The sequence below is a fragment of the Sceloporus undulatus genome, chromosome 4 (genome assembly GCF_019175285.1).
Source record: "Sceloporus undulatus isolate JIND9_A2432 ecotype Alabama chromosome 4, SceUnd_v1.1, whole genome shotgun sequence".
Taxonomy (NCBI): Eukaryota; Metazoa; Chordata; class Lepidosauria; order Squamata; family Phrynosomatidae; genus Sceloporus; species Sceloporus undulatus.
The window spans coordinates 88,520,293-88,533,041 of NC_056525.1; the positions used below are offsets into that span (position 1 = coordinate 88,520,293).

A 12,749-nucleotide genomic window follows, 5' to 3' on the forward strand; every position below is an offset into this window, starting at 1 on the left:
ACACCAAATTAGTTCCTAAAGACCCAGGAATTTTTGCAGCCTGGTCAGCTTTTTCTGTTGCTTATGTACCCTGTTATAAAGTTGTTTCTTTTCCCCTGTCAGTTTACTGAGAGGAAAGAATGTTGTTTTATAGTTTAAAATACACTGGGAAGAGACCAGTTTCTGTTGTTTATTTTTAAGTCAGAGGCCCCACCATCCTTGCCTTTTCCTTGACTCAGAGAGACCGCACATTAAGCCACGGATTGGACTTTTGCATTCTTCACATATCTTTGAGCTTATATCATGACAGCTTACTGGAGGAGAGTTCTTCCTTTTCAGTCTCTGCCCCCAACTCTCTTGTCTGCTTTTAAGAAAGGTTGTCTGGTGCTTTAAGGTACATTAACATGTGAGATATCCAGATGCAGAGCTGAAACTTGTTCTGTAAATTACAGGGGTGCTTCTCAGAAGACATTAGGTTCCAAGTACAGGTATCCACAACCAAAAATGTGCACATATTGTCAGGTTTAGCATTCCCAGATCTCAGGGTCTGGTCTGAGTCTCACAGCCTGGACCCTCTCTTCTGGTACTCAGAGCAAGAGGGATGAATTTCAGAAAAAGAGATTTTAAATGATTTGCAGCCCCACTTGTAGAAAACTACAAATCCCAGGTTTCTGTAGGATGGCACCATGGTGTTTAAAGTGGTGCCAAACTGCATTATTTCTACGGTGTAGATGCACCCTAAAAGGATAACAGTTGATTTTTAAAAAATCATATAGAAACCCAGAAGCCTTTTCATCCTGATACTGCTTTTAGATTTATAGCACTAGAACAAATTATAGCCCACAGGAGCTCCTGCCTTTGAGCACATGAGCAAGATGTACCAATAGACCCTTTGAGCAAATCACAATATATCTTAGGTTGTTAAAGCAGTAAAATATCTTTGGGTTTGAGAAAGTAAGCATTACATGCATTTCAAATTTTCACAAAATTTCTGTTTTTCTGCAGGGGAAATACACACACACACACACACCCCAAGTGAAGGGGAACCATTTCCCTCCATGATTTCAACATTTCAAAAAGTTTTCCACTGCTGCATAGGGTCTGGAAGATGCCTCCTTGAAACCTTAGAGAACTGCTACCTAGATCTACCCATGGGCTGGCTTGGAATAAGGCAGCTTCCTATGAAAACCTGCATTGGCCAGGTTACCTTCTAGCTCTTGACCAGCAAAACAGCAATTTCTTTTACAGATTCACAAGGAGCTGAAGTATCCATACTGCTTCACTAGAAGAATGCAAAAATCCACTGTTATGGGGAGAGCCTTCAGTACTACCAGAGAAGATGCCACAAAACAGAGAAGCTGTTTTTTGAAATCTCCAGAACATTGTACCAGATGTTAAGAAAATTAGTGGTGGCAATGAGACTTTGGATAACAGAAAAGCTGCCATTTTTCTCTGCATTGTGTCTGCAGCCTCAATGGAACCTGTTTGTTTTGTGCTGGATTCCTATCTCCATCTTAAAACTGTAACTGAATGTAGACATTGTGGTTTCACCAAAAAGGTGGACTTCTCCCCTTTGCTGCTGCTGCTGCTGCTGCTGTTGTAATCATGTGCCTTCAGGTTATTTCTGAGGTGGACCTATTACTGTGTTTTCTTGGCAAGATTTGTTTGGAGAGGACAGTTACCTTTGCCTTCCTCTGAGATTGAAAGAATGTGCCTTGCCTAAGGTGAGTTTCCATGGCTGAGCAGCAATTCAACCCTGGTCTCCAAAGTTCTAGTTCAACACTCAGACCACTACATCAACCTGGCCCCTTTCCCCCCCTTCTCCCCTCCTTTTCTGCTAAACATGCAACCTGATTAGAGATAGCAGGGCAGTAAGGGAAGTTCACATAGGAGAGATGGCAATGGCTTGTGTTCAGCACATAGTCTGACTCTTTCCTTTTGCCCTAGCAAATGGTATGGAAGGAGAGGACAGGGATTGGGATGGAGCAAGTGACAGAAGACAACCACCACTGACTGATGGATTAGGAACAGTTTCCCTCCCATCCCAACAGTAGCAATGTACATTCATTGAATCAGCCAGAAATTGATAATTTTGAAGTGGAAACATCAAGGTTTTTTTTTAAATCAGATTAAACCATTTACCTCTCCCCTGCCATCCCATTTCCATCTCTCCTCTATCACTTCAGAAACATTGTGTCAGGAATTTGCTATCTGTGGATTCTGATAGTAAAATTTGGACATTGTTTAAAAATTAAAGTTTGCTAATTTGAATAAATAAGGTTGGCCATTTTTTTAAAACGAGATATTGGGATGGCAAAAACGGGATGAAGAATATTTTGTATTCATGAAAAAATAAGACGATAATGAAACTTTTAGTACATGAACATAATGAGCTAACAATTATTCCTCAGTGACAGAACTCATACAAATATTTAGGTAGACGTAGAGGAGGGCTGTATTTCATCGCAATCATACCATGAATATTTCTATGATGAAGTAATTTTGTGCAGCAAATTTCCGTCTTTCAACATCCTATCATAAAACTTCTCCACTCCATGACACAATTTGGGGTGGGGTGGGGTTGGTTTTGTTTTGTTTTTTGACAACCACTGTTTCAAACAATTTTCACAACATAACAGAGCATTTTCTTGAAAACAATTGACATGCGTATTAAAAAGATGGGGCGGTCTGGAAATACGAAAAAAACAATACTGTCCCATTTAAAACGCTTAAATTAAAGGAAAGGAAAGCATGTTTAGAATTGGGAGACATTTTTTTAGTCACAGAGAATTTGCCTCTGCTGTTTATGATTCCATTGTATATGGAAGATATTGCATGCCTCCTGAATAGAGGAAGGCTTTCCTGCTTCCTCCCTCATCTGCAATGGCCTGGACCTCCTGACCACCAAGAACAAAATGACATGTGGTATGGGTTCATGGAGAAGGGGGAACTGCAAATCAAACAAACAAACAAAACCAGAGAGCTGCCCTTGTATGAGCTGGCGTACTGTTTGCTCACTCAGCTATACCTTTCAGTTGAAACCATTGTCTCTCTTCATTCACCATAAATAGAATGAAGTCTGTTTTTCCATTTTGTTTTCTGAATGGACCACTCATCTGGTTTTCTTTCTGGGTTTAATTATGAAAGTGGGGGAAACTGATACTTTCATATCCTAGTGCAATGTTTTCTCTGCTGTTTCCTTTTCATAATTTTGATATTAAAGTTTCTACCTAATAAAATTTGGAAATAGATTGTCAGAGGTCTCTTAGGCATTGTTAATTTATTGCCCATGAAGAAGGTCATTCAATTATTATTTTATCAGCACCCATTGGATTTTTTCCACAAATGGCCCCATACACATCTTTAGACTTTGGCTGCATCTGTACTGCAGAAATAATGCAGTTTGACACCACTTTAGCCGCCATGGCTCAATGCTATGGGATTCATAGTTTTGTGAGATATTTAGTCTTCTCTGTTAGTGGGCTCTGGTATCACTACAAACTACAATTCCCAGAATTCCTTAGCACTGAGCCATGGCAGTTAAAGTGTAACCAAACTGCATAATTTCAACAGTGCAGATGCAGCCTCAGACTCTCTTTTTCATTGGGTTTCTCTGGATGTTTCCAGTTTATATTCTTTTGAGTTGTAATTGCAATATAGGGAGAAATTGGCTCTTAATTAACACAATATTATTTCCAATTTTATTTCTTTTGAAAATTTGGATTTTCATGATAATATTGTTTTATGTTATACCCTTTTCCTTATCAATTTATATTTGGTAAGCATTAGCTCATCTTGTTAAGGGGGGTCTGGAGTTCAGAGAAGGTTTGCCATTGCCTTTCCTTGAGGCTGAGAGAGTCTGACTTGCCCAAGGTCACCCAGTGAGTTTCATCAAACTCTGGTCCCCAGAATCATAGTCCAACACTCAAACCGTTACGCCATGCTGGCTTTCTAAGGGCCATTGTGTAACTGATGTTGACCAATATCAACATAACTCTGCAGTATTTTTCCACAGTCTATGCTGAAACAAGTGTAGTGTATGAGATCAAACTGAAAAAACTGGAAGAAATCAGAGGTGTGTATGGGGAGACAGAATAAATGAGAGAAAAGGCAAAAAAAGCCATTCAGATGTCAGGAATGGATTAATTCTGTTGCCACTGCATAACTGCCAATGTTTTATTTTTAACAAGGACAGCCCAATAAAAAGCCTTACATTTTTAAAACATCCCTTCACTCTAATTTCATCATCATTATTTAATCCTGACGTGCATAAAATTATTTTGATAACTCAGCTAGTTTCCCAATTTTATTTTTAGTTTTCTTGAGCTCTACAAAGCTGGACTATTCACTGATTACCTTTCAAAGCCTACAACTACTTTTATCAGTCCTGACATTGTTCAAACATGTTATAAAGCTCGCCTGTCAGTGCAGTTATGGCAGACTTATAAAGATTTAAATAGAGGCTCCATCAACTTGTTTAAATCACTAATTTTAATAACAATGTACAACGTAAGGTTTCACACTGTTCATTCTATTTTTCCTTCTTGAAGGCTATTATTAATTGCAATGTCAGTTGATTACATCATAGATATCGATAAACAGTACCTTTTTATATTTCAAAAGGCTTGAAATGTTTCCTGTTTGGGATGGAAGCAGGAAATGTTTCCTGTTTGGGATGTGATTAAATTACTGCCTTTTTCCTGACAGAAACTCTCTATCTTTAACATATGCAGACATACAGAGACTGAGCAAATGTAACTTTCTTGTGCTGTCCAGACAATATAAAAGCCTGTGTCATCATGGGGGACAAGAGGTGTTGGAAACTCCACTGTAGGACAAGTATTCAAAACATTTTAGGATATGACCACTAGGTATGTAGCAGACCCAATGGAAGTGATGTAGTATTGTAGTATTACCCCCATGTAACCCAAGATGATAGCCCAGATCCTACATCATGATCATAACATGATCATAACTATGATGTGTGGTGTAGTGGTGTGAGCATTCAACTACAGTTCTGGAAACCAAGGTTCAAATCCCAGCTTGGCCATAAAACCCACTGTGACCTTGGGCAAGTCACATGCTCGCAGACTCAGAGGAAGGCAATGGCAAACCTCCTCTGGAGAAACATGCCAAGAAAACTCCATGGGGCATCATAAATTGAAAATGATTTGAAGGCACACAACAACCGCAACAACATTAACAACTCCCCCAAACCTACCTTCACAGCCTTGCATTGACCCAACTAAAATGTTTCTGGGAACATCTGGAGATCAGAACATTGGGAATGGTATGGTCAGTGTGCTCATGTGCACATGGTGCCTTGACCACAGGCAGCTGAAGAGACACATCAGGGTCCTGCCATAACTGCTTGGTTCAGGACAGGCCATGATTGGGATCATACTGTGGACATTATTTCACAGTGTTCAAATCTCTCATGTTTTCAATTCTTGACAGGCTGCAAAGGTAGGTTTGTTTTTTAGGAAGGTCACATTTCATCATTCATGAATGCCCTGCAGGATAAGGAAGTCTAGTTTATGATATCATAACTGCCAAACAGGATGCTAGTCCAAGTTTCCTGCTATTTGAATGAGCCATACTGAGTCCCACAATCATCTTTCCCCACCTTCTCTCTTCCTCTTTTGCATTCCAGGGCAGGAGTCACTTCTGACTCTATGGTTCCATAGGCTTTCCAAACTCAGGAACCTATGGCTTCTTTAAATTATATTTTGATATTATACTTGAAATTATAGTTTGAGTTAACTTGTTCTAACTAATCGTCAAACTCTTTAGCAAAGTCAGATAGCCATGTGTGATAGATATGTGACATATTTGATTCTGTACAAATCTTGAATTTCTGTAGTTCTTTTTCCTCTTATTATTATTATCGGATGTAAATTTTATATGTTCACACTGTATTTTATGTCACTTTGTATTTAATCACACTTTGTCAATTTTTACTTTATGTGTCAATTGTAATTTATGCCACTATGTATTGTATGGTACTTTGTTAAATTTTACCTCTTGTTGTCTTTACCTTAATTGTTGCCTTTTGTTTTGTGCTGGTCTATGAGTGCAATAAATTTATTGATTTACTGATTGAACTGATTGTGGTTTCAAGCAAACAAATCACCAATACAGTTCCCTAAGTTTGACTATCCCAGGAAGCCATGGTTAGCTTGAAATCAGAGGTGGCTCCTTGCTTGAGATTGTCAATATGACAAGAAAAACAGTGGTAAAGGAAGTATTATCCTCATTCTGAATGGCTTGGAAACTTCTTGTGCTTCTTACGGCCACGGTCATGAAATGTACACCTTACAGGTGTGCAGCTAAGAAACCTATGCATTCCAAGGGGTGGATTATGTTTTTCTTTAGCTCAGGGATGGGCAACTGTGAAAGATTTGGGGGTGGCATTAGCCCCCTAAAAAGCTTGGGAGGCATGCACCTGCTCCTTCAAAAAAAATAAGAATTCAAAAATGATTTGCCCCAAATGCCTTCAGGGGGTATGGGGTCATTTTCACCATGTTTTGGGTTTCAAAAGAAGCATCTCATAGAATTAAATTGGTTGGGAGGGGGTTACAAAATGTAGTGTAAATGTACCTCATGCTGTCCTGTGGACATTTTGGGGCATTTCAAAGCAAAAGAATTGTTCGAAAAATTTAACAAACGTTGTTTTTGACTCTTAGGGGCTGGGGGAACAAAGGGGAAATGCCCTCCACACTGCCTAGAGTTCATATGGGTCATTTGGGGGTAGGGGGGGGGGGGGGGGTAATGTTTTTTAGTAAAAACAAATTTTAATCCCTGGGGGTGCCATTGGGGGGCATAAAAATGGCCCTGAGGGCCCCCTGTGACCCATGAGCCCCATTTTGCCCCCACCACTGCTTTAAAAATTAGTACTTCTGATTAACAAAGACACTTGATTTCCAAAAGTTGTTTTCATGCCGCAAGTGTAGCTATTTTTTTCATTCAATTTATTTGCATAAAACAATATATGCTTGTAAAACAATGCTTGCAGCAAGCATATTCAAAATGTTAAACATGAATGATCTGACATACATCCCTCCCACCAAATTACCTGGCTTCAAGCATGCCGTTTACAAACCAAATATCATTATCGTGAACTTTAAATTAACTGATTGACTTAACAAAGCTGCTGTTAAAAAAGGAGGCACCCCGGGAATGGTTGTGCAAGTCTTGGACTTCACAATGTATGTTTGCCATTCACTGTGCCTAAACAATGGAAATTCAAGGAATCTTCTGTGTGCATTGGAAAGCTGCCAGAGCCTGCGGAAGAACTTTGGTTGCCCTATGGTTGGAAGGTTACCCAGTAAATGGAACAATATGGCAGCTCAATTACTACAACAGATTTCAATCTACCAAGTTCAGGATTTCCAGAGGTTTAGCTTGACAAAACCGGGGAACAGATGTTTGCCCAAAAGGCACTGTCCATATGAAGCCTTAATCGGAAATAGCTCGACAGAACCTAATTATGAAAATATCTCAAACAGTGATAATTCTCACAATGAATTTTATGATCATGTCTTTTTGTTCTTTGTGCTTAGCTCAGTTTTAAAAACACACAAAAAGGCAGCACACCATATCGCAGTGGTTCCACTGAGAATAATCTTCCAGTGAGAGCAGTCTTCCACTGGAAGATTCACTTTAAACATTTCAGCTTGGCTGGTTAATTCATACTCAGTTTGAAAACATAAAACAACAATGCTTATGGTAATCCCAAAGGGCCAGAAAATAATAGCTTTGGCTGTTATGATATTATGGTTAGTTGTGCGTGTGTGTTTGTGTAGACATGAATGTGTGTCTTTGGATCTGAAAAGTCAACTGTTTTCCTAAACCAGGTTTAGGTTAATTTTGATTTTCACAGGAACACCAAGATGTACCAATCGTGGGAGAGCCAGATACAAACTAGTGACTCTAGAATGTGGGCACAGAATTACAGAACAAGTTAGGAATGCTCAGCCCAGGAAATATATTCAGGACCAGAACTACAGGTTGAGTGTATATTTTGCATGGTAATCTATTCCTTGTTTCCTCCAACCTTTAAAAAAAAACAGCAGCCCAATTTAGCATGAAAAACTGGCTTGTTGTCATCACTGGTATTAAATCCCATGCTGATCTCCTGAAAATCATTTGGGATCCTTTCACATTATGGAATTCTGGGATTTGTAATTTGTTGTGGCAGTAGATGATCACTCTGGGTGAGAATACTAAATAATCCCCTTAAAATGCAAACCCTAGCATTCCATAGGATGTTGGCATGGCAGTTAAAGTGGAATCATGGCACTATACTGGTATAGAACCAAAGGGCCCATGGTGACATACCAGTTGATCCCAATTTACTTCTGCCCACCTTGATCCATTAGTTTTCAGTCGATACGCCAGGGATATGTAAACCAAACTCAACTGTGAAATATTTCAACATAATCTATCCAATCTATATTTGTTGTTGTATGCTGAATAATTGCTGCTTACAAAAATCAATAAATAGCACAATACAATTTACAGTTTAATTGAAACATGCTTTGAGACAGCTGATTACAAATAACAATTATTTAAAGTTTTAAAAAACATGTTTAAAAATATTGCTTTACTACTGTGCTTGTAGCCAAACTGGAAAAATCATATGCTATAAGAGATATATGCTGGACTTTCAGTTTATAAACAAGATCACTTTCTACAGGCTAGACCAATAAGAGGATGTACCAGTGTCAGCATTTGTATTGCAAGGGCATCCTAGGTGGAGTATCATGTGGCACCCTAGCGGGGTTTTTATACAATTACTCCCCAAATATCTGCATTTTTGACAGAAATGGGCTTGTGTGCGCCTGTGTCCCTTTAAAATGCTGAAAGGATGGTGTGAGTGGGAAAAGGCTCGGTGTAAAGAGAAAGGAGTAGTCCCAGGTTTTAAAGAAATTTAAATTTTAAAATTTAAAATTTTCTTTAAAAACATCACATCTTACCAAATGTTCACTTTAACCACATGAAACAATGTACATGTAAGTATATTTAGGATTTGTGTATGATATTGTAATTTATAATCTAATTGTAACCTTAAAATGTTTGCTAGTTTTTTTATGTCACAACTATTGCCATTACATTCAATGACACATGGGAATTGCGATTTATGAGTACCATTGGTACAAAAAGCATTACTTAGGATTCTGTATGGTGTAGTATGGGAAGAGCTCAATAGGAAAGTGACACCATGAGTTACCACATCATGTGACACCAACCCTAGTGATGCCGCTTCTGTATCATAATGCTCTATATCATTCCCTTCTTGGACAATGTGTGATGTGTTGTCATCAAGCTGTGCATTTTATAACCCTTCCCTTAGATCACAGGCTGTTAGCAAGGACAAGTAAACATACACAGTAATGAACCCAATGGTACATTTCATAGAAATAGATTATATGGATACCAGAGACGACCAGTGCTTGCTAGTAACATGGTACATATAAGGACGTTATATATAACATGTTACTTTTGGAGAGCGGAAGAGGGGAGAACAATGTTATTTGTGCAAAGGTACACAAGGACTTGTGCTGTTACTTTTAAAAAATCACTGTAATGAGTAACGTTTACTTGTCACTTCTAGAAAATGAGGGCTTGTGCAGGAAAAGGTTTTGACCATTTCAGTCAGTTCTTCTATTTTTAAAGTATATTATTTTTAAAAGAAATTAAATGAGAAGAAAAATAACATATTAGTGATGCATTACTAAAGAATTACTTTTAAAGTAACAAGCACCGTAATAATTGGCTGGCATCCTGTTGGTGACATATCCTAGTGTAAATCTAACTATGGCCCAGTACATACTGCCAAGAAGCAGCATCCAGGTGGTGGTTCTAGGGTTAGGGACCGCGCACCAACTGCAGGGTTCCTATCCCTAGCACATCACTGCGGCAGCGTAATGGCAGTCTCCTGTCCATATGGGGGCCACCATTGTGACATAAGCGATGTGCAGCATATAGTAGAAGAACCCAGTTTTCCCAGGTTCTTTTTGGGGCGGAGAGACGCTGCGCAGTTTGGCTGCTGCAGCATCCCTCTGAAAGAAAACCGGACGCCTCCAGCCCACCCTTTCAGGGTGGTATATACCAGGTCTATATATGTCTTTTTAAGACATGTTTTTAAAGGTTTTTGCAGGGGGAGGTGCTCATTACTTTTCTTGAGCAATGCATGAAATCTGTATTATCTTGTAGGATCTCTTGGGGTCCTCTGGAGGTCCTGGAGGATAATGTCACATGTCTAGCCACAAGAATATAGCATGATGATGTGTGTCTGACCCCTGCATTTCCCCAGCCACTAAATAGCCAAGAAGGTGGACAGCAGGAGAATGGTGAGTTCTCCTTGCATTGGGGAGGACAGGCAGACTGTGATGATCTCAGCCAATTATTTTTTTAAAAACTAATTCTACATATTAGTATTTTTGTTCTTTGTTTTCAGAAAACTATTCCACTCTCTGGCATGGATTGGTAGCATCTCCAGGGAACAAAATTCAGCTTGTAGAATGGAAATGTTTACATCTTCACTGTTACAGACACACTACTATACGCCATTCCAAAAAACTGGGAGAACATCTGGAACAGTGAGGTGGTGCTGAAGGATATAGGGGAAACATTTATCAGATCCAAGTCCCTTCTGTGATCCAGACAAGTCTCTAGTAATGTCTGGTTAGGCTCCTAGGTATGAGTCTTAGTGCAACTGGTACCACTTAAGGCCCTTAGAACAATACTGGTATCATGCTTTGTTACTTTAGCCTGGCAGCACCAATCAATGCTATTGCACTAGTGGTTTTCCCTTGTCTCTTTCCCTTGTCCCTTCTGCTCTTGTGTGGTAGGAAGAAGGATGGGTACTTTCTAGATTCCCTTTCACAAAAAATATCTGTGGGTTCTCAGGACTGATCAGAATTGTACAGTACCAGAGCCAGTAAGAAATAAGGGAATTAAAAGAGAGTTTACCCATCATAAAGGCATCTATAGTTTTATCTTGGCATCAGGTAACCTTATACTTTACGTATCTCAAAATCATCTCACACTACGTATATCTTCACTGAACCTGGCATAGCTTGGTTGTTTTACTATCATATTTGAAAGCTCTTTACTCTTATATAGCTATTGAGTGTCTGGAAAACAACTTTGCTCAGAACCTATTAAGGAGCTTCTCTGTGCTTATCCAAGAGTTATGCTTTGAGAAATCAAAAATAAGCTCAAAGCTGCTACAGTTTAAGAAGACACGAGGCGATTTCTGAAAGTACAATGAATATTAGTAAAGGCAATGCAATAATCTAAGCATCATTTGTGCTAATAAGTATAGATTAAGACCATAAAAGCAGACCTAAGGGAGTTACTCATCTATCTGGAATGTATTCAAATAGCTGACATGATTCCTCCTTTCCCTACGTAGATACATCAGCAGTTATCAGCTACAATCACTGGCATACAAATTGGTTGCAGAGTTGGCTGAAAGAATGAGTCTTTTGATATCAATTTCTCATTCCTGCAGATATGCTTTCCCATTTCTTTTTATGTATTCAGAGGCCGACTGTGCTGTTTGTGGGCCTGGAGGATCTCTGCAATTTCAATGTGGGCAGATTTCAAAGCCATGGACAAAGCAGAATTTCCAGCCTACAACAGGGAAACAAAGGGAGATTATTATTATGATGCCAGTAATCCTGGTCCCTCTACATTCCCAGAGAGCAAACTCATATCTAAAGCTTTACATGCTGCTAAAGAAGAAGGGATTCTGACAAGAAGAATAACAATGAAGGACGTGCTATGAAGAAGCAAAGGCTCAGTCTGTTTGGTGAAACTTGGTCGCAATTATGAATCAATGACTTTCAGGAGCAGCATTATAGAATAGATATATCTGAAGTAATGCAGAGTAATTAATAATAATAATAATAATAATAATAATAATAATAATAAAATTTATTTGTATCCCGCCCCTCTGAGAACAATCGGGGCGGCTAACAAAGTTAAAAATACAAGACATATAAAATCCCTGGTACCCTCCTCTCCTTAAAAAAGTATTAAATTCAATGCAACATTTAAAAAACAGAACAAAAAACAACAACAAACAAACATACAAGTTAAAAACTGACTTTATTGACCCTGTTTTTCTCAAACCACAGATCATCAAATCAATTACATTTTTGCAAAAACAGAGTCTTTGACAAAGGAGCTTATAACATGAGGCAGGTAAATTGCAATTACAGCAGGATAACAGCAACTTTGACTGGGGCTTATCACATGTCGTTCCTCTTCTGTTGTGCTCCTGATAGAAGACCATTTGGAAAGTTGTAAAGTGTTTCTTTTACAAACATGAAACACTGTTGATAACCTCCTTTTCCACTACTGTTCTGCTACAATTTCTAGTCCAAAAGATCAACTCTACTTAATTACAATTTTGGCTGGTCAGGTGGTGTTCTGTGGTTTTTGAGTGTGACTTAAGAGTGTGCTCTTTGCTCATATTCTTGTACTGGGAAACTTCAATATACCTCCAATGATCAAGTGAGAAGGAGAAGGGCTGGAAATCTCAATTTGATTTCCTTTCAACTTTTAAACTGTTTTGCCTATAGAAAAAAATATCCAATGACAAATGACTGCCCCCCCCCCCCCAAAAAAAAAAAACCGGGGGTTTAAAAGAAAAACCAAAAAGGAAAAAAAAAAAAAAACAAAAAACAAAAAAAAAAGGAAGAAGGCTTTTATTCTTCTGTACTTGTGATCAAACACATGCCTTTTAAAATATAAAA

The 12,749-nt window shown here is 38.7% G+C and overlaps 1 protein-coding gene across 13 annotated transcripts in view; it reads right to left on the reverse strand.

Annotated features, from left to right (window-relative positions):
• Positions 1–8,485: 8,485 nt before the first annotated feature.
• Positions 8,486–12,749, reverse strand: part of KANK4 (KN motif and ankyrin repeat domains 4) — a 68,632-nt gene continuing 64,368 nt past the window's right edge. For all 13 annotated transcript variants that reach the window (XM_042461297.1, XM_042461305.1, XM_042461302.1 and 10 more), the window contains exon 10: positions 8,486–11,622. In XM_042461297.1, coding sequence (XP_042317231.1) covers positions 11,521–11,622 — 102 coding nt within the window. In that variant the 3' untranslated portion in view covers positions 8,486–11,520. The remainder of the gene's footprint in view (positions 11,623–12,749) is intronic.